Source organism: Gadus macrocephalus, chromosome 8 (assembly GCF_031168955.1).
Source record: "Gadus macrocephalus chromosome 8, ASM3116895v1".
NCBI lineage: Eukaryota > Metazoa > Chordata > Actinopteri > Gadiformes > Gadidae > Gadus > Gadus macrocephalus.
In genome coordinates this window covers 18,022,785-18,045,334 of record NC_082389.1, presented here as the reverse complement: position 1 = coordinate 18,045,334, position 22,550 = coordinate 18,022,785, and the positions used below count along the sequence as shown (strand labels likewise).

Here is a 22,550-nt window from a genome sequence, read left to right as displayed (position 1 = left end):
TGGCCCAATCTGGCAACACTACTACGGGGAGAATGTGTGTAATTATTCGCTCGTTTTGTTTGACGTGGTGCGTTCGCCAGAGCGGAGCCTAAGTGTTCTGATGACCAACTCGGTTGGATGGAGAGAACGCGGGAGGGTACTTGAGAAAAAGTGCCTACAATCCCCCCTACTAGCGGTATCTGTCAAATAGACGAACTTCGACTAATACGCGCACAGTGTGCTTATTAATAGTCCATCACAAATTAAACCCAATAGTTAAATGAAATATTGTGTGTGTGTGTGTGTGTGTGTGTGTGTGTGTGTGTGTGTGTGTGTGTGTGTGTGTGTGTGTGTGTGTGTGTGTGTGTGTGTGTGTGTGTGTGTGTGTGTGTAACCACTTATATAAATTATTAAGGGTAGCTTTTATCATATGTGTATAGATATAATCACCTTCAATGATTTATTTTAAATATTTATTAAGCAAGTGCATATTGAACACATAACTGTCAACCCACTGTGTTCTCAGATACCTTGAGCAAGAAAACAGAGAAGAGATTTGTTCTCAAGGTTCTGCATAAATTGCATAATCCATATTGAGATGGCCACTTTAATGCAAACATTTACCGCTGTCTTTGTTGTTTAAGTAAAATTCCCTATACTTTATATATATATACATATATATAATATATACATATATATTCCTGGAAGAGATGACCACACAGTCCTAGGATGATGAGCCCTGTTCCGTCGCCATGGTAATCTTGGTAGAAATACAACTCCCACAAACCTAGGTCCTCAATATGCCGCGCATGCGCACTCGGCACATGCCATTATTTTTGTCTTTTGAAGCTTCAATTGAAGAACTGGGCTGTAGACTCTGGTCAAAATAATTTAAAAATTCATATCGGAAAGGGGCTTTTTTTAATCTTTAATCACCACGATTCATATACATGGATACGGAACACATATAGAGCGCTTTGTGGCCCGACTTCTGAGTCAGCTGCCCGGAGTGACAACCCCGCCGGAGCCAGCAGACTGGGTGTTGATCCAGCAGCAGGCGGGCTAGCTGGCTAGCCGCCTAGCTTCTTAAGAACCAGAGGAATTGGGCAAGAACAACGAGAAGGAATAAGACTTTGACAACTGCACGTTGACAGAGAAAGGGTCGCGGTTGTCCCTTTCCTGTGTAGCCTGTCAGGGGGATGATGGCACACCTCCGAGACATGCAGAACCAGGTAAGAGAGAGTCTGGGATCCAGACTAGTGTCACCTCCCTTCTGCCACCCAGACACAGAGGCGAACCCCTGGGTGTCTCTGAGCATGCTGTCCATTGACGTATGGGTGGGAAGCGTGGAAACCATAATAGCAAACGTCGATGTTGCACATGATATGGCGTAATAACGCTGTATGAAAGATATTCACATCTTTAACGAATGGTAGAATAACGGTGATGCCAATATGTACATTGGTAATATAAGGTGCTAAGATGTTTAGATGTTGTCTCTGCCACCCAAAAACGACACATGACAACTTTGTATCTTCTGTTACAATCCCTTCATAATTGTTTAAAGCGACTACAGTTTAACCATGAAGACATGCAGTGCCTCTTAAGTACTCCATTAAAAGCATTAAGTTCAAGTGCACAGGCTATAATTGTGGAAACTATAATAGTAAGGTTAGCAGCAGGTCATCTAAAACTTCTATAAGAATATATCATATAAACATTTATCAAATATAAAAAACTGTTTGGCCATCAAGTATGACTTATACATTTCAGCTTGAACACACTTTTTGGATAATAATTATTTTAAAGTTTTTATTTGTGTAACCAGAATTCTCGGTTAGACCCGGAGGAGTATTTCACAAAGCAGGAGCGCATCGGCAAAGGCTCCTTCGGCGAGGTCTACAAGGGCATCAAGAACCGCACAAAAGAGGTGGTGGCCATCAAAATCATAGACCTGGAGGAGGCAGAGGATGAAATAGAAGACATCCAGCAGGAGATCACGGTGCTGAGCCAGTGTGACAGCCCCTTTGTCACCAAGTATTATGGCTCCTACCTGAAGGTGAGCAGGCCTAATCAAGTCCCAGTTTACCTGTGTAGCTCTTAATCAGTCACAGCCTCAAAGGGCTTCCCAGTCCCGCGTTATACAACACAATACAACTAAGAATGAAAACATAAAGAAGGGGCACTCCTTTGGGGTTAGGTCTGGAGTGCAACAGATGCCAAATGGGGCATAGCACAAAACAAAACAATGTTTAAAAGTGCTTACCTATCTGCAAACATTAATTTACCAACGCATGATTATGTGTGTGTTGGCTGCAGTGCACCCAAAACACAACAGCCAACCAACAATGGCAATAGTAACTGTGGACGGTCTTGACTCTCTTTCAGTACATTGATGTCGTGTTTGTTTTTTGCCCAGGGGACCAAACTGTGGATTATCATGGAGTATTTAGGTGGTGGTTCAGCTCTAGATCTGGTGAGAAGACACTTGTACCGTCCATCTCTAATGCTCAAATAAACTATAATAAACTACATTTAATGATGTCATCTGTTATCTTGTAACATCACAGATACTCATGCCTTAATGTCTCTCATCTCTTCCTCCTTGTGTGGTCTGCTAGCTCCGCCCAGGCCCTCTTGAAGAGACTTACATCGCTACGATTCTCAGGGAAATCCTTAAAGGACTTGAGTACTTGCACTTCGAACGCAAGATCCACAGAGATATCAAAGGTAAGAAGTCAACTGCAAATTCCAGATCACAGGAGTCGACGTGAATGACTGCTATTGGTTTCTGGGCTAACTAGAGATTGATACCTTTATCTGACCTGGCTGTGTTTAGTCACCGGTGTCTCTGCCTTGTTTTCATCACAGACATTGTCCCAATGGACGGACCAAATTATCTTGATAAGCTGTACTGAAAATAAAGACATAATAATAATGTCCGGTAGAATACTGGATCTTGTATACAGTGAATGGCTTTAGTGGTTGAGAATAGTGTCCAGTTTTAGTTCTAAGCACTTAATTTAAATCTGCATTATTTTTTTTTCATTGGAAACTTAGTAAAAGCATATTAAAATAGAAGATCAGAATTTGCACATTAGATTCCTGGTGTCATTGCCCAACCACACTGGTGAGTTCAGGGCTCACCTGTTCAGAGTTCACCCAGGCTCTGTATAGCTACCCCCTCCCACCCCTCCTACTCATGTATGTTGTACGTCCTGGCACTTAGTACGCACTTATTGTATGTCGTACTAAGTTATAGTACTTAGTTGTGTAGCATCTTATCCTATCTTTCTTTGTTGTATATGGGGAATGGGTTAACAAGTGTTAGTGCTTGGCACTTGGTTTAATGAACATCCTTACTGCACCGACAGCGATATATTGTTTCACCTTCTCCTGACTTCTGCTTTGGATAAAGGCGACTGCTTAATGCTCTAAATGTAAAGCCCTCCCCCAGCCCCAGAGGCTGTGAGGTGGTGGACCGATGGAACATCAGACCATCTCTTTGTGCCTCAGCCGCCAACGTGCTGCTGTCGGAGCAGGGGGACGTGAAGCTGGCCGACTTCGGGGTGGCGGGCCAGCTGACGGACACGCAGATCAAGAGGAACACCTTCGTGGGCACGCCTTTCTGGATGGCGCCGGAAGTCATCAAACAGTCGGCCTACGACTTCAAGGTGAGTTGAGATGTATTGGTGTGTTTCAGGATCTTTGTGGGTCAGTAGTAAGTAGGTAAATGCATGCGTTTACTAGACTGCCCAGGTCCTCCTAAATCAATGTTTGTCTGGCATTTTGCCAGACGGTATTTTTTTAATCGAGAAAGGCCTTTTTTCTGAACTTTGAGATTAAAAAAAATTTGGTTATAAAATCTGACATATTTAACACATTTATTGATTGAATATTCAAAGTGTCTGCAGAATGTCCTCACACCACCCCTGTTCCTCTTCCCTAAGGCGGATATCTGGTCGTTGGGCATCACCGCTATTGAGTTGGCCAAGGGGGAGCCCCCCAACTCTGACCTGCACCCCATGAGGGTCCTCTTCCTCATCCCCAAGAACACCCCTCCCACCCTGGAGGGCCCCTACAGCAAGCCCTTCAAGGAGTTTGTGGAGGCTTGCCTCAACAAAGACCCACGCTTTGTGAGTGAAGCTGTGTGTGTGTGTGTGTGTGTGTGTGTGTGTGTGTGTGTGTGTGTGTGTGTGTGTGTGTGTGTGTGTGTGTGTGTGTGTGTGTGTGTGTGTGTGTGTGTGTGTGTGTGTGTGTGTGTGTGTGTGTGTGTGTGCGTGCGAGAAACCTGACCCAACCGCCCATCACCACCAGCGGGTATGGCACACTGGCCCAATGGATGTTGGGGCAGTGTGCCAGTGCCTAAGATGTTTGGGTGGCCTGCGTCTCCCTCTACATACCAATCACTTTGAGTCACTTGGAGTCCTGACAGTCACAATGTCCTAACAGGAAGAATGAGCGCACCGACCCTGACCCTTGACGGAAGCTTCAGTCCTGAAAGGCTGGAATTTGATTTTAAACTGTTGTTCAGTACCTGTCACAGGATAACCACAAATAACATGAAGACAGAAATGACTAGTGATTTAATGTTTTGACTTTAGATTGTTTGTATGATGGATTAAGGCTGGAAGCACTCCTTCCTGATGGTCTTCACACTGAATGATGAGCTTTGTGCCTCCCTCTCCCTCCCTCCCTCCCTCCCTCCCTCCCTCTCTCCCTCCCTCCAGAGGCCAACAGCCAAGGAGCTCCTGAAGCACAAGTTCATCACGCGCTACACCAAGAAGACGCCCTACCTGACAGAGCTCATCGACCGCTACCGCCGCTGGAAGGCCGAGGGCCACGGGGAGGAGTCCAGCTCCGACGACTCTGACATGTGAGACAGGTCCCACACAGACAGACAGGCCGATGGACAGACAGAAGGACAAGCAGACAGACATAACGACAAACAGACAAACAAAAATACAGACAGAGAAAGCTGACAGACAAACAAGGCTGATGGGCAAACTTGAAGACAGGCAAGCAGACAGACAGATAAAGCGACTTAAAGACAGACAAGCAGACAGACAGACAGACAGACAGACAAGCATACAGACAGACAAGCAGAGAGACATGCTATTCCCATAAAATAAATTGAAACACTACAGGATCTTTTAGAAAGGGTCATACCTGTCAACAATACCTTCAGGCTGCAGTGCAGAGAAGGGTTTACGTTGATGCCCGTGTTCAGGAGAGGGGGTGTGGAAACAGCCTTCTGGGTGTACGAGGCCCTGGAGGGTTTCTCACTGCTCTCTCCTCCGTGTGGGTTCTCAGGGACGCCGACGGAGACGACAGCCAGTCCCCCATGTGGACCTTCCCCACCGTCAGACCCAGCTCCATGAACAAGCTGCAGAAGGGCTACACACACACAGACCAAGAGGCACGCGCGCACACGCACACACACACACACGCACACACACACACACACACACACACACACACACACAGATCGAGAGCTAGACATTCACACACACACACACACACAGATCGAGAGCTAGACATTCACACACACCACGGATCAAAAGGTAGACACACGCACACATGCACAGAACAATAGGTACACACACACACAGACAGCCTGGGGTGTGCAGACACAGATTGAGCTACACCCACTGGCAGGAAGGAGGGCACCGAGCTCCCATCCGTGCTAGATAAAGAGACGAGCCCACATCCTCCAGAGATAAAAAAGAGGCCAGATGAAGTGCCCCACGTAGGCCTCAGCGCAGCCTGATGTCCACACTCCTCCATCCAAACCCAGATAGAAGATCAGTGAGGAAAGCACCTATGTGAATTAGAACTGTGTGTTCAGTCTGTATGTATTATATAGCCCACACACATATGAAGGAGGCTTATACCAAATGTAGGTAATGTCTCTCAAACCAATGAGTCGCTCAAATAGATTATTAAACGTCATTCATGCATCATGGCGGATATAATTGTGTGAGTTCCCTCAATTCAACAAAACAAAATAAAAACCATTGGTATGCTTTAAGCATCCCCCCCCCCCCCCATCAGGCACGTGTGGGATCAAAGCCCTGATGGACTATGGCCATAGTCGCACCTTTGCACGTTTTAGCCCCTGCATGTGTGGGAGCCAGAGGTACAAACAAACAGCCTCAGGGGAACACACACACACACACACACACAACCAAAGTACGCATGCACATAAACACACACACGAACAGAAACACACAAAGACACACACAGAAACACATTGAGAACAGAAGTACACACCATGAGTCCTTTGTTTATAATGTGTTCTGTGTTTCTGTCCAGTCAGCAGATTCGGTGAAAAGGCAACACAAGTCACAGTGTCTGTCAGCTCTGGTCACGCCCATCTTTAGAGAGGTAGGTCCGCTCCGATAGTCCTTTAAAACTGCTTCTCTGCTCCGTTAGCTCCGTTAATGGTTCATGTGTTTCCAGCAAAAGCTTCTGGGTTCGAACCTCAATGTCCACCTGTAGACCCCCCCCCTGAGCAGGACGCCTCACCTGGTACTGCTCCCCAATCCTGTGTATCCATAGAAACAGGCTATTGATAACAGTACTTGCTCAATGTCTTACATTGTAAAATCTGTAATCTCTCACGTGATTTAAAATGTTTACATGCTCGAGTGGTATGAATACACAAGATCAAGTCCTCGGGGAAATGATTGCTACAGATTCTCATTTCAAAGCGATTCCCGTTGAGTTCAGGAGCGTTACTAACGAGCACTACAGGGAGGGGACAGGGCCTCTGGCTCAGCCACGCCACCAGGTAGTGTGTAGCGGACGGGGGGGGGGGTCGATCCCAGTGCATTTCAGCTGGGAGACGAGCACTACTGCACTCTGACTCCACCCGTATCTCTCACCACTCATCCGGCCCCGTGTCGTCCCATCTCTCTCTCCACGCGCGCGTCCGGCTATGTGTCGCCCAGCTGAAGGAGAAGAGGCGGGCGGCCGGCGGGGGCGTGGGCGCCATCGAGGAGCTGGAGAACGCCTTCAACCTGGCCGAGGAGTCGTGCCCCGGCATCTCGGACCGCCTCGTCACGCACATGATGGAGAGGGTGTGCAGGTGAGGCGAGAGCGAGAGAGAGAGAATATGGAAGCAGGTTTTTCTTTTGACGGTGGCTGGGGCCGTCATGAAACACCCGGTCTTTGCTCGCCTAACTGTTACAGGGCAGTTTACGTACTCTTATCATCACTGGTATCTCCTTGTTTGTGCCGTGGTAGTATTTACAGTATAGGATAGACATGGGGGGTTCCTATCACAATCAACGTCCTGGTTGTTTAGTAACAGATAAAGGAGGACCAGGTGCTCTTCTGGACCGTTCTGTAATGGTTTGGCCTTTGATTTATTTTGTTCTCTTTTCCCAGGTTTTCCTTAAACGGTAACACCACCCCATCTTCACGGTGAACGACCAGCTGGATGTAAACCCCCCCCCTTCCAAACCCGGTCCTTTTTTGTCTCCAGGACCCCCCCCCCCCCCCCCACAAACCAGGACCAGAGAGAAAATATAGTTTTTCTCCTCCCACACCCCCCCACCCCAACAAGATCTTTAAATTAGTTATAATTAAATATTTTTACAGTTTTCTTTAAAGAATGGAGAGTATTTAAGATGACAAAGCCATGACATTCAGAGCATTGTGTATACCTGCAAGGTTGAGAAGAAGTCCTATAATAAAGTCTATGGAAAATGTCAAACAGTTGTTTTTCCTCGAGGTGAATGATCTTGATTCCTGACGAACCCTAGAGGGGAGGGGGTCGCCAGAGGCAGCCACTGCTGTTCTGAAGGCTGTATTACAAATGCTCCGTCTAGAATGGCATGCACTAATTCATTATAAAGCATTTGGTCAAAAGCTGGCTAGGTTTTAGGATTGACAAGATCCATAACCATGTGTTAATTTACTCCTCTTTACATGTTGTTCCTCCATGCAATGCATTTCCTTCCCATTTAGATATGCATATACACATCATCCCACAGCAGCCAGTTACCACCTCAAGACAGGTTGGTATCTTTTGGGTCCAACTCAACGAGGCTTACCAGTGCTTGACCCCGGCCGTACACTAATCCCCCTGGTGTTCCAGAGGTCAGCGGGACAAGGCATCACCAGAGGGGAGCTAAATCAGGACGTCCCCTGCCGCGCAGGACCAATATGGACATGACCCCGTAATCTCTTCGTGGCATTACGGTGCGATTAAAAGCAGTTGTATACAAAAGGTAGGGTGAAGTATGTAGTGAAAGAGTTGGTCAAATTAAAGTGTAGAAGGAGGAGTTTTGCTGTTGGTTGACAAAATATAACCAAAGAAAAAATAACAAGTATACTGCAAGTTTGCTAAAATGATTTATTACAACATATGTATTAATAACAATATTTTGTACTTTATAAATTTTGGCTAAAATGGCAGTAAGGTGGAATGTTCTTATAAACACTAGCCTTAGCTTGTGGAAGATATATTGGCTACACTGATCAAATATCCCATATCATCCTAGAGTCAAAGACCCAATAAAAACGGATCTATAATCCATTTGGAAAATCCAAAAAAATGTAACCTTGCACCTCTTTTGAACATAGTACTTCATGTCACTGAAATAGGACTTCAACAATGTTTTCTTTATGTTGGTAAATGCGACATTGCCTAGCAACTTTGCTGCAGAAGCAGACCTCAAAACCCTCCATCAGTTAAATGCCAGTGTGTCATCGCCCCTCCATATCCAGCTACAGAGACAACAAAAAAAGGTTTGTATAGTATGGGCCCGATGACACAATCTTCATAAACTGCTCCCCGTAACTCCTCACACCTCATTATTCAGTCATAAAAGCATCACATTAAAACAGCTGGGCAGTTTAAATCTGTTTGGTAGCATGCACCACTCATTGACATTTAAAAACACGTGACCTTACACTGCGGACGTGGCGTCCGAGGGGGTCCACACACCTTACAGGCACATCACAGTCACAACGCCAGCTACTCCCCCCGTCAGAAAGGACCAGGTCAGGGTATTCAAGTCACAAGGAGAGCGGAACTGGGGGGAGACTTCCCCCACACACTAACAGCAATCCTGGTGTTAATAATCAAGATTAGGGGCTGGGTTGTCAAACGTTAAGATGGGAGTCGATAGGCTGATCTGAAAACAGTTCTTCACTCAAAGTATCAGATATTCACACAAACACGCGACCCAGGGGCGTCATGCCGGGATAAACATTAAAGGGAAGCCCGTTTAGCACCTTCAAATACAGCGACTCGTCAGCACGAAACGACTTCAGAGCACGCTTTGTCTTTGACGATGTTGGAAATGGGACCGTTTGCTGTAACGCTAGTTTGCACAAAAGAAGAAGCTTCTTTTCACAGTTGTGGACTTCTGTCAAAAGAAAAGGGGGGGAAATGCTAAAGCTACCATATGATAGGGGTTTATGGCCTGCAGGACTATAGTACATACGTTTCCAATGTGAAAAAATAAAATAAAGTAACGGTAACCTGTATGTTGGCATAAAAAAGAAAAAGGTGCTTCCACTAAACCGCTCAAATTACTTCATCGGATCAACTGGCAAAAGGCTGATATCTGCAAACTGGCAAGGTCAATAATAAGTAGACATAAACATAATAGTGTGAATAGATATATATCGTTTGGTATAAAAGAAAAATCCCAAGTTCTAGTGAAATAAAATAACATAGTGGCAACTTGTACAGTCAAGGACCTCAAGGTCTCCCAAGCAGTCAGTCGTATTCAGCCCACGAGGCCATGGCTCACAGACCTGGGATGGGACCGAAAGCATCGGATTATCACCAACGTCGTCCAAGGACTTTTACTGTGAAAATACTGAACATTCAGATTTCCTTTTATTCAATAACAAACGTGTCCCACTGTGTTGGTGTGTCTGTGTGTGAGAGTGTGTGTGCCCTCACCTTGGGGTTCACACATGATGGCCGTCTCCCTCGCCATCTCCTTGTTTCTGCATCTGGAGCTGCATTTTGGCTATCATCTCCTGCATCCTCCTCAGCTGTACACAAGGCAACACGCTTTACCAAACCATCCATAGCCATGGTTTGTAAGGACTCTCCATTTCCGTCAGTTAATGTATAGGTCATTCATAACTGTCATTTGACTGTAAACACAAACCAGACTTAACCTTCTGATTGCATGGAAATAAAGTATAATTCTTTGCCTTTTAATTTTTAAGACACACTTATAAAAAAATAAAACAGGAAAACTAACAAAGCCTCCTTAAACAGACAGGAAGTGAGATGTAGAGCGTAGGGGAGGAGCTCACCTCGGCTTCCTTCTCCTGCAGGATCATGTCCTTGTCCGTTTCCTCCGGCTCCGGCCCCTTCCTGTTACTGATCCACACACACACACACACACACACACACACACTAGTTAACGCCGCGCCACATGCTAACACTTAGCCTAAGATTTAGGATTAAGGATTATTTTTGAGGAAATGTAGAAATTCAATCATGTGTTGGTTTTCATTCAAATTGAGATTGCTAGATTGTCAATATCACGGACACAATTTTAAAACCATTCAAGTTTGAGTGATTTCATTTCAAATCTGTGACAAAAGGTGTCAAAGCATTTAAACTGGAAGTGGAACTTCAGAGCAGGAACAGTGAGAGCCTCCCCCATGCAGAGGATGTCTGGTGTGCGTGTGGTTCGTGCACGTGAGTATGACAAGCGTATTAGCTGAGCCTTTGTTTCTAGAAGCATTAGGCAGAGAAGGGGAGCGGCAGCATGTGAAGCACGAGAGAGAGTGGTGTCAACGCGGTCTGGGTGGTGTTACTCTACGAGAGGAGGGAGAGCAGGTGTGAAGAGGGAGCTAACAGGTTGAAGAAGCAAGAGATTAAAACGGGGGGAGCTACGATGAACGGTCAGGGTCAGGGGAGCACGGCGATACCCCCCTCCGCCGCCCAGAATAAATGAATCAGACTGTACCTCGGTCACGGTCCCACTCAGGAGGAACAGACAAACCAAGGCAGCCATCGTTGGAAAGATGGCGAGCCCACTAACAGGAAGTGAGTAAAACCATTTCCTGTATCCTGGACTGGCTTTAACAGAGTCTCACATCTAGCTCCATTCAAATAAATAAAGAAAAGTGAACCAAACCCAAGTTAAAAGGGAGATAATAATGTCATGTTGTCCATGTAACTATTCAAACCAGATGTGGCTCAAGATTAGCAGGGCTGAAGTGGACAGATTGATACTCCGTTGTAATCCATCACACTCTGCGACATCCTGTAATACAACACTATTTGAGGAGCTGGAGAAACGGGTCTGGCTTTACTTCATGATTGTGATCAAATGAACTGAACAAAAGCAAGGACAATTGCCCCTTGCAAACACGGCCTCCACTGCCTACGTCTAAAGTGACCCCCGATGATGTGGGTGGTCCGAGAGGGGAAAGGGAGTTATGGAAGAAAAGCAGGCAGACAGAGGGGGTACGTACGCAGGAGAGAGAGGCAGAACATAACCGTGTGATGACAACCTGCCACCGCGCTTCAGGCGCTCCGAGCGGAAGTTCTCGTAGTGCAGGTCCTGGGTCACCTCCTGCAGGTCCTGCATGTGGGTGCTGTGGAGGAGGAGGGGGGGGGGGGGGGGGGGGGGGGGCAACGGGTCAGCCAATCAGCGGCAGAGAATGGAACCGGCCCCGTGGTTTGATTGGAGTAAAACGGGCCCTCATTGTGGGCCTTCCGTTGGCGATGAGCTTTAGCTGATGATGGTGATAAAACACTTGCACACGTTTTGCCAAATGAATCCCAACGTCAGCCGTTAAAGCCGGCCGTCTCCACGGGCGACCACTCACATGAGCATGGTGCGCAGCTTGAGGAAGTCGTTGTGCTCGGGGTTCTCCACCTCCACCACGCCCCAGGGGTACAGCCGACCCCTCACCTTCTTCCCCTTGGCCTCGATCTGCTGGTTGGACCCCACCACCGCGAACGGGATGCTGGCCTGGAGGGAGGAGACGTTAAAGGCCCCCCGTTTCAGCAGCGGGTGTGGCGAGCATTGGCCAGGTCTAAATCCACCCTCTATTGAACGCACACGTGGGAGGGTCCATCCGAATGCATGGATCCACCCAGCCGGCATAACCGGTGGACTGTACCAACTGGTGGGCCGATGTATGGATCATACATCTGGGTGGGCCCTCCCTCCCTCACTACATCACCTATATATTCATACATATTCATACATTCAATCATATCATCAATCATTTCTTTTTGACGACAACGTCTTCAACGGTGCGTAAACGTATTCCCTAAACATTTTGAACTGCACTAGTTCTCCCATCCTTGGCGTCAAGAGGACGGGACGTCCTTGACGGGACTGTGCCTACAGTGTGTTAGGCGTCCCGGAGGACTCATTCAAACGCCCCCTCGGGGCGTACCTTCAGGATCCGGGTCTGCTCCTTGAAGTCCTCGTCCTCGTCGGACTCGGCGTCAGGAAGGTGGTAGATCTTGATCCCGTGCTCGTCGATCTCATCCAGAATCTACACCGGTGAGGATGACCCTCACTGTTAGTCTCAGACCCCTTACTCCTTCCCCTTACCCCTCCCCCTTGTTTTGAAGGGGGAAGGGGAAGGGGTAGAAATGGGATTGGGCCGTATGCCCAATCCCATTTCTACCCTTTACCCCTTCCCCTTAGCGTTAGAAGAAACCAAATGCTTGACTAAATCAAGCATTTGGTTTCTTCTAAAGACAAGTTATGTTGTTACCTGATGTTTCCTATAACCGTTTACTATTGACCAATTGTTGTGGAAATATTAATCATGATGTTTATATAAAATTGTATATACCTTGTTTATATAAATACTTAACAATAGATACATCAATTTGTATAGATTCTCCTTGCACCTAGCGATACCTCCCTTCCTCTCTAATCCTCCTCAAATCATTGTGATATAAAATTAAACTGGTTGAGACTGGTTTACCCTGCGCTTCAGCCTCTCCCTCTCCCTCAGCGTGAGCGTGTCCGCCTTAGCGATGACTGGGACCACGTTGACCTTGTTGTGGATCGCCTTCATGAACTGGACGTCCAGGGGCTTCAGCCTGGGGGAGCAGGAGGGGAAACATGTTGAGCAACATGTTTACACATTAAAACAGGAAGAACTCCAAAAGGGTTACACTTGCAATTCGTTTTACAGACACTTTTATCCAAATCAACTAAAAAGGTGAGGCTGAGAACAGGCAAAGCATGCATTCAAAATGTGCTGCATGACCACGTTAAATAACAACTGAATATGATGTTGAATAGCAGCAGTATTCAGTGCTCCACTATCTCTAAACCCTAAACGCTTAGAAGTCAAGTCTTGAATTTCTTTTACCTAGACCCAAAAAAAAATTCTAACTAAATGATTGGTTGGTCCCATAACAGTGAAACTGAAAGTGAAAGTGACGGAGGCTACAGTCCAACCAGTTGGGGAGCATCCTGCTGTCGGGTTGTATCGTCTAACTGTAGGTTAACGGATACAGGAGTGAATGGAGAACCCACCCGTGGCCCAGCGGGGAGATGAAGTAGAAACAGCAGTGGACTCTGTTGTCCACGATGTGCCTGCGGTTCAGGCCACTCTCGTCATGCAGGTAACGCTCAAACTGGTCATCGATGTAGCTTATGATGGTGCTGAAGCTACAGCGGGAGAAAGGGCCATATTTGTAAGCAATCATTGTTGTGTACTTGTGTGGGTGTGTGTACTTGTACAATGACAGAAATGAAAACCGTTAAATGGAGGATGCTTCACTTTAAGTGTATAGAGGGGGGTTTATACCAGTCCTGGCTGTTGATGGCGTCCCCGTATCCGGGGGTGTCGACCACGGTGAGGCGGAGCTTAACCCCCCGCTCCTCGATCTCCACGGTGGAGGCCTCGATCTGAACGGTGCGCTCGATCTTCTCTGATGAAGGAGGAAGTGGAGGGAGAGGAAGTCAGAGAGACACGTGACCGGCTCTCTATGTTTGTGACACGTCAACAGAACACCGTGCCATCTACATCTACTCTTTCAGCTGCGACGTCTACCCTACCCAATTTAGGAGATTTTTGCTGACACTTTTATCCAAAGTGACTTACAACCATTCAGTCACACACCGACGGCGGAGTCAACCACGGACGACGACAGGAGCAGTCAGGGGGAAGTGTCTTGCTCAGGGACAACGAGCAACCTTCCAGTTACCAGTCAACCCTCTCTACCTCCTGAGCTACTGCTATTATTATTATTATTATTACTGCCGGCCCCAAATGGTATGGCGTTATGAACAATGTCTCAAGGGGTCAAGCTGGAATATAACTGTGGACATTGGGAGACACATCTAGTACCCTTCAGCTGGGAGTTGAACACCCATCACAGTGGAATGGGGTTTTGTGGACCTACCTGCAGCCCCAGGGATGATTCTCTCAGGGTAGAGGTCCGTGAGGAACAGGCTGTTGATCAGAGTGGACTTCCCAAGGCCAGACTCCCCTGAAGAACACAGAAGAGAGATCATCCATTAGATGGGGTATTGAGGGACCAATCGGTCCGATATCATACCACACTTTGATATGGACTGGGCCTATTAGACCCTATTACACTGCTTTAGATCACCACGGTCCCCTTTGAAGACCAAGAAAGAACGAAGAGACATTCTTTCACAATGTTCTCGTGTTTGTACTAAACATTTATATTACCTCAGGGTTTGCCAGGCTGATCAACACCAACTAGGAGGAGGAATGCTTCTGGAGGTGAACTGATGAGTCTTTTTACATTTATAATACGTTCACCACAAAGGTTTACACTTAAGGGTTTTGATTAGAACATTTTAAAGTGCAAGACAATGATTTTCTGATGGGCTTGATATCTAGCTGCATGCATTACATTCTTCCATTGCATACCGATTTAAATCTCTGCCAATTTAACAAGCCCTGCTAATGCATTGTAATGTGCAGCTTATCAATAAAGAGGCAGGCTGTGTCCAATGTGAATCAGTCCCCATTGGCCTGGAGCTGAATTCCTCTCCAGTGTATTTTAGGATGACTAGATAGGCGGCGCACAAAAGGGTCTCTGTGTCCGCCTCCCCCGGTTAGAGAGGCACACGGAAGACGGGCTAATGTTTAAAATATACTTGGCTGCTGACACCAACTGGATGAATAATGTGGGTCAAACATGATAAGAGGCCTCAATATTAGCTTGAGCAGTTACAACATGTAGTGAAACATAATGTACTATATATATCCACCATTAATTCACAAGAGACCGAAATAGATCACAACTTGAAGACTCAAGGTCTACCACATAAACAAGCCACGGTGGTTCTGAACGTCAATATTGGACGCGTCCATGTTAAAGATGGGATCTCATTTACAGTGAAGTATTCTGAAAATGCAGATTAAAAACTCATAATTTCCTGTTCTGCAGCAAAATGTGAGTCTGCCAAATGCCAAAAGTCAGCGACACACAAAAAATGCATTCCACAAATGTTAGCACTTCCTGTCAGGCCACAACTGTTTTCCTTTCCACACTGGTCTCATCTAGTGCAGACGAACATACCACATACAGACAGTGTCCACGAGTCTGAAGAGGCAGCAACCATGTACTCACCGACCACCATGAGGGTGAATTCAAAGCCCTTCTTCACCGATTTTCGGTGAACCTGATTGGGTAGGTTGGCAAACCCCACGTACCCCGGTGTCTCTGGATTGGTGAACTGCCCTTGCTGTGGATACACAAGTACATGCATGGTATACAGCTGTCAAATTAATCGTATTTGGGGGAAAATACTTTTTTTTTTTTTTTCAATAAACCAAAGGGATACTACTCTTCGACTCAGCATCCAGTGTATGATTAAGTGTTTTTGCTTGAAGTTGAAGAACCACATTTTGCTTTATGACTAACAATGTGACAGGCTGTTATTAGAAGCCTGTGGAGAACACATCTGTTTTACGAAGTGAGTCCACAATGAGGAAGTACATTTAAGCGGGGCAGCAGCATCTTGTGCGTATTTGCAAGAAGCACTCTTTAGCCCAGCATTCCAATGTTTGCGGCTCTTTATGGAGAGAGAGGGGGGGGATAGAGAGCGAGACTACAGACTGGCAAGGCAGCTGACCGTTGGAACAGTCGAATGTTCAGCTTCAGCAAGAGGGGATTAACATATAACATTACGTACGTGTATGAGAAAACCATGTGTTCTCACGCTTTCTACAGACCCGCCCATATTGGGCATGTGGGAAACCTAGCTTTCTGAGGATCGACTTACATTTACATTCCATTGCAAAACTGTTCTACGAGCAATCATACGAATAGCCATAAGAGTTGTTATTAAAACAATGCAAGACTACAGTGACAGGAGCTCTGAGTGTTTCTCGTAGAGTCATTGCGTTAGAAGGAAGAGATTGATCTGAACATCATCAAGCAGTTACTGATGCACTGCATGAGCTTGTCAGTTGCTAGATGAATATAATGACTTAGCTGCTCACTGCAACTCACCTTCATTTTATCTGCCTGAGACATATCGGCATTCGTTGGATCTGCCATGGAAAAGAGGTTCAAAACACATCAAATCCAATACGAAAAATATCCAAACTGTTACAGAAGCATCCAAGCAAACTGTCGTTGAAGGCTGTCTTTGTGAAATGGAGTCTCTCTGTGTGGGGATGGAAGCCTACGTGTGTGTGCGTCTGTGTGTGTTAGTGAGAGACAGGAAGTCAGGGTTGTGCTGTGAATGGTTGCCGAGCTGTGTTTAACCACAAACACTCAGTTTCACTCGTTCAACTGGTACGATTGGCGGCCAATAAACATCATCTTAATCACAACGTGGACAAAGAAATAACAGATAGCTTTGGATGACAGATTAGATGTATCCATGTGTAGTTGAATTTACTTGTAAGTAGCCGCGTGTAGCTTTTGTCACTGATGGGTCTGTCCGTGGTATTTCTTAGTATAATCCAATTTTTAGAAGTGAATCATTTGCAGGACATGTCAGTAGTCGTGTGTGGTATTGTCGTGTTAGAGGAACACGGATGTTGACTTGTGTTTGATGACCTACAGCAACCTGAGGTGTGGACGTTAACCAATATATGTTATCGTTTATAGGAGATATTAGAGAGATGGGATCACTGGGCTTCGTCCAGCCCAGTAATCATCATTCTCTGATATCTCCAATAAATGACCACAGTTCTACTGCTGGTAACACGTTTCAATCGAGCCGATCTGGTCAAGTCGGTCTGAATGAAACTTGCTACCAGCATTAAGTTAGCCACAACACAGGCTACGAGAGAAAGTGCTTAATTATCGTCGATTCCATGCAACAATAACGCAACCATGGCGCTGAGGTTTAATTCAAACACCAGTCCGATTCATTTACCCAAATACCCAAAATAAATGGCAGTATAATATCTGATTGAAAGAGGTTTTCAACACTAACTAGCTCTAACGACTAGCTACCTGTGACTTGTACCACAGGATGTTGACTCAACCATGGCGAGGGGTTGAGTTTAAGTCAAAAATAACGGATGGATTAACTTAAAAAGCGAACGATACTCCAATATATGCGTAGTGTTACCTTATAGGTAGTCCAATACTTGTATATTTCTGTGGAGAAATATTCGCAGCGATAAAGAGAAGCCTGGCGGACACCTCGGATTCTTCACATTCCGGTCAGCAGCTCCTCAGTCTGGACCACAATGCACCGCGCGATGAACCGGACGGGTTCTGATTTTCCACTGATTACACAAATACATTAATTGTTTTACTTTTTAGCTGATTAGAATCATAGACCAGTCCATAAGTGAAGACAATAATATCTTAAAATGTATACTAGCTTATTTGCAACAAATATGCCTCACTGAGGTACGATACTACGAAAGTCGTGCATCGGGAACATTCGTTGTAATTGACTTTCGCAGATTTTCTGCAGCATTGAAAGTATCGTGAGTATATAATGTTCAAATACCTGTGATCTCGGCCCTCCATCATGTGGCTCGTTGGTCTAGGGGTATGATTCTCGCTTTGGGTGCGAGAGGTCCCGGGTTCAAATCCCGGACGAGCCCAGTCTTTTTGTGTCACCAATTTTCACCTGTGTATGTGAATTCCTTTGTGAAGATCAATTGATCGTCAATTCTGCTGGGAAAAGAGTCAACACTTTCCATCGACTGAAATACAAATGCAGTGTTACACCATGTGGTAGAACAGCCAAACATCTACTGCCATCTTGTGGTCTACATCCGTTCCATAACATAATCAAGGTTCTCAAACATTGACATTTATACCCCTCACCAACCCAACACCATGTTGTCATGTCCTGTGCTTTCCACCAGTAGACTTGCGTGTAGAGGCCTATTTCGAAATATGTTTGCAGACTAATCATCAAAACGTCAGCTCCCACGGAGGGACAATGAAAGCTTTATCAAGATGCTTCCAGAACACAAAAGTCATAAACCAGCCATGGAGAACCGATTGTGTGAAGATTGACCCTTCCTGGGAGATGCTGGGTAGTTATATAGCTATAGCTATTTAGTTGCGTCTCCTATTCTCATCAATCAACATTTTTTACAATAGTAATAATTAATTGCATTTATATAGCGCTTTTCAAGGTACCAAAAGCGCTTTACATAATGAGTCTGTGTCTGTGAGTCCACCTATTATCTATCAACATAATAGGCCTAATAATACCTGATTGAATGATGTAGAAGAAGTGATTATAATATTCCGTTGGTGCGGTCATAGGTCTGTACACACAGTTCTTCTCCCAGTAGCCTGAAGCGTTTTTTCAAATAATTTTCTCAACCACCGGTGGAAGTTATCATACAATTGCAGAGGGCCTTAGGAGGTAAACGTTAAAGGTTGCTTATAGATAAACACAAGGATCATTTTCCTAGGCCACCTGCCTACACTCATTGCCAAACATAATCTCACTGCAGCAGCTCAAAGGGGGGAGCAAATGTGGAAGCTTAAAAAAAAAAGATGCTCAATTTCATGCTTGTCTGTCCTTACCCAGTAGGGGCTTATCGAATACTGTGGCCCCAGCCCCTCCTCCCCTCCTCCTCCTCCTCTTCCTCCTCCTCCTCTTCCACTACTCATCCTCCACCACGTCCTCCAACTCTTTCTCCTTCTGCCACTCCCCCTCATTTTCCTCTTCTCCTTCTCCTCCTCTTCTTCACCTCCTCCTCTTCTCCTTCTCCTCTCCCCACCCTGCCCTTTCCCCTCCTTCTCCTCGCCCTCCTCCTCTTCCTCCTCCTCCGCATTCTCCTCCTCTTCACCTCCCCTTCCCCACTCCCAAACCCCTTCCCCTCCTCCTCTTCCCCTCCACCTCTTCATCCTCCTCCCCATTCTCCTCCTCCTCCAGGTGTCAGCTCCAGTCATACAGCTGGACTTAACCCCGGGTCCAGGCATATGTCCGCTGAATAGCAATCCCCCGGCCTCCCCAGTCACGGAGCCCCCTCCCACCACAGGGGGTACAATGTTTGTCATTATACCTTAAGCCCCTTGGCGGCAACACACACACTCACGCTGCCATGTATGGAGTGAGGGATGGGCGGTGTTATGGACTGCCATAATTCAAACCTATGGTTAATTTATTTTACTGTTTGTTAAAATGCTCTTTCCTTGGCCCATTCGGTCATGGGCGAGAGCAGAGGGTGATAATACAGATGGACAGAGGGGATAGGAGAGCGGCTGAGGGAGAGAAGGAGAGAGAGAGAGAGAGAGAGAGAGAGAGAGAGAGAGAGAGAGAGAGAGAGAGAGAGAGAGAGAGAGAGAGAGAGAGAGAAGAGAGAGACAGAGAGAGAGAGAGAGAGAGAGAGAGAGAGAGAGAGAGAGAGAGGGTTGGGTCAGGTATTATTTCTGATTTTGACACACATCTCTGGTAACTCATTGACATCACACAAGCAGACTTGACCATCCTCATATTTGAGACTGGATGATGATAAGTCTCCCAACTATGTCTCTTGCACACACTTTTGCACCGTCCCAGAGTGAAAACTCCTCTTTTGAACCAAGCATCACTGTAGTCAATTGTAATGAGGTATCAATGTCCATATTGATTTTGTTTTATCTAACATACTGTTGGTGTGCTTCAGGATTTTTTTGCATATCAGATGAGAGAAACTGTAAAGCATCTCATATACCCATAATATTATATATTTTAAATGACAGCCATCGCTTGTATACTCATCATCCTTGAACCCAAGCTGAGAGTAGCTCATGTACATTTAGATTGGCCCTTTGGGTCGTAGATGGGTCAATTTCCCGATCACACCTTTCCTCTTTTGACCTGCTTGCTTAAATCAAATATCCTATCAGTGTCAAATAAACTGAAATGCATCAGCCCTTAAACCACAACACACACAACAGCTCCTCCGCCCCCAACCTAACCCCCTCTCGCCAATGTGTGCCATAGCCTCTCACCATCATCACCTCCTCTTAAATGCTCTGCCATTTAAAATAAGCGCCGGCCTGCTTAGCTGGCACCTCTCACTTCTTCAAGCCCAACTTTAATTTAGCCAAGGACATTTTAAATCTCCTGCATGAACGCCACTCAGCCCCTGACTAATTCCGGGCTGTAAATGTGTCTTGTTGACTGCTGACATGGTTGTACTGCAAGCCGCCTGACGCTAAAGTAGCCCTCAGGTTTATCCCAAGATAGTGTGAAGGCATGTATTAATTTAACCTAGTTTGGGCCGTGGCAGAGTGCACCAGCAAAGCAGGGCAGAGACCTCTCTGGCTCTCTCTCTCTCTTCCCCTCTCTCATGCTTTCTCTCTATCTCCCTTCCTCTCTCTCCCTCACCGTTTCTCATTCCCTCTCTCACTGTCTGTCTCTCTCTCTAAAGCTTCCTAGCCCTCTCTCGTGTGATTTCCCCCCCCTTCTCTCTCTCTCTCTCTATCTCTCTCGCTCTCTCTCGCTCTCTCTCGTTGTCTCTCTCTCTCTCTCTCTCTCTCTCTCTCTCTCTCTCTCTCTCTCTCTCTCTCTCAATCTTCGTCCCTCTCTCTAACCTGCTCTCTCTTTCTCATGCGTCCTCCCACTCCCTCTGTCTCTCTCGCCCCGTCCCTCTCCCTCACCCTCTCTTCTCTCTATCCATATCCCTCTCCATCTCTACCTCTCCCTTTCCCTCTCCCTCTCTCTCAAGCTTCCTGCCTCTCTCTCCCTCTCTCTTATGCTTCTTCTCTCTCCCTCTCTTTGTCCTTCCGTCTCTCCCTCTCTTTAGCTCTCAATCTCTCACACATCTCATACCCCCCCCCCCCCCCCCCTCTCTCTCTCTCTTCCTCACTCTCTTCCACTTCCTCCCTCCCCTACTCCTCTCTAACTCTCTCTTTATCTCTTTGGTTCTCTATCCCCCAACCACATCAGGATAGTAGCAGACCCAAAGCATATTTCATCACCAATGTGTCAGGGGAAAAGCTATTAAAAGCGATTAACTTTTCCTAAGTATGGGGCAAATAAGCACGAGATTTAGTGAAATCCCCTTCAGAGAGCCTGAGAATCTTGGGGATTTTCCTCCTGAAATGTTTCCTAATGGACCGCTCAGATGTGCCACCCGGCCAAGTCAGTTTATTTTTTTATAAGAGGCCCACCACACATACAGACGGGCATCTCAATGTGTTTATAGAAAGCTGTTGAACTTTTCTGCAGAACTTTAGTTTACATGCAAAGAACTGCTTGTCTATTCAGTGGTTTGCAATAATAGGACTTTAGTATTTAATAGAATTAAAGTGACAATCCTCCTACCAACCCTGTTTAACAAACGCACACACACACACACACACACACACACACACACACACACACACACACACACACACACACACACACACGCACACACACACACACACACACACACACACACACAAGAATGTCTTTGTAGCACAGAACACAAAAAGTAAATTTGACCATATGAAGAAAAGAATGCTCACTCCAAGTGCATCATAGCGGACGACCATAAGGCGCCTCAGATTAAAAGAGGGCCAGATAGGTGAACTAATCTGGGGGCAGTGGATTTAGATAACAACAGGCCAGTGAACACATGAGGGCATTCGATTTCCTCAGAAGTGCTCCTATAATATACAGCCATGCATCACGGTCTTATCTCTTTCTGTAAGCAGTCTGGGCTCTGGTCTTTGCTTGTCAATAATTCATTTTATTCCCTTTTCCTCTGACCCCTCCTTCACCTTGGGATCAAGTCAGTAATAGTATAATACCATAGTAATAATATATACCCGGTACTTACCATTTCACCATTATATGGTGAGAGTTATCAAGTAGACACTAATTATCATCAGTAACTGAATCAAAGAGGTATCCAATACAGATTGATCATTACACTCTGTCCTCGCACCTAAACGACAGAACAGGTCGATGTATTAAGTCGCACAAAACCTCACGTATGTCAAAGGTCTGTCTTGCCAAAATTAATGGATGACATTCGTAATCCTCTATTCTAAAATGGTTTCAGCATTAAAATGATGTAGCCTATAATAAAATGTATAGCCATAGACATGAGTTTTATTTTCGTACTCTTCCGCCAGTGAATGTATGTTTAGTTTAGTTAGTTAATTCTAACTTGTTCTGTCGTATTGTGGGTGATCCAGGACGTTGAATCCC

At 45.9% G+C, this 22,550-nt stretch overlaps 2 protein-coding genes and 1 non-coding gene across 4 annotated transcripts; 2 read left to right on the top strand and 1 right to left on the bottom strand.

The window, feature by feature from the left end:
• The first annotated feature begins 793 nt into the window (after positions 1-793).
• Positions 794-8,724, top strand: stk25b (serine/threonine kinase 25b). Its single transcript, XM_060059689.1, has 11 exons — positions 794-1,211; positions 1,808-2,038; positions 2,399-2,455; positions 2,601-2,709; positions 3,496-3,653; positions 3,930-4,115; positions 4,710-4,855; positions 5,293-5,398; positions 6,295-6,366; positions 6,933-7,069; positions 7,372-8,724. The coding sequence occupies exons 1-11, from the start codon at positions 1,179-1,181 to the stop codon at positions 7,409-7,411; spliced, it is 1,275 nt and encodes a 424-aa protein (XP_059915672.1). The 5' UTR covers positions 794-1,178; the 3' UTR covers positions 7,412-8,724.
• septin2 (septin 2) lies at positions 8,328-17,670 on the bottom strand. 2 transcript variants are annotated; one of them, XM_060059690.1, is made up of 13 exons: positions 17,517-17,670; positions 16,442-16,482; positions 15,557-15,671; positions 14,354-14,440; positions 13,756-13,879; positions 13,482-13,616; positions 12,922-13,039; positions 12,379-12,480; positions 11,800-11,945; positions 11,443-11,565; positions 10,270-10,336; positions 9,905-9,999; positions 8,328-9,753 (listed from the first exon to the last, which is right to left on the bottom strand). In XM_060059690.1, the coding sequence occupies exons 2-12, from the start codon at positions 16,463-16,465 to the stop codon at positions 9,913-9,915; spliced, it is 1,128 nt and encodes a 375-aa protein (XP_059915673.1). In that variant the 5' UTR covers positions 16,466-16,482; positions 17,517-17,670; the 3' UTR covers positions 8,328-9,753; positions 9,905-9,912. The 2 variants fall into 2 exon arrangements, with proteins under 2 accessions (XP_059915673.1, XP_059915674.1); XM_060059691.1 differs by having other exon boundaries at positions 11,482-11,565; positions 17,517-17,669.
• A 261-nt stretch (positions 17,671-17,931) lies between these two features.
• trnap-ugg (transfer RNA proline (anticodon UGG)) lies at positions 17,932-18,003 on the top strand. The gene has a single exon. It is a non-coding gene; the product is annotated as a tRNA-Pro (tRNA).
• Positions 18,004-22,550: the final 4,547 nt, after the last annotated feature.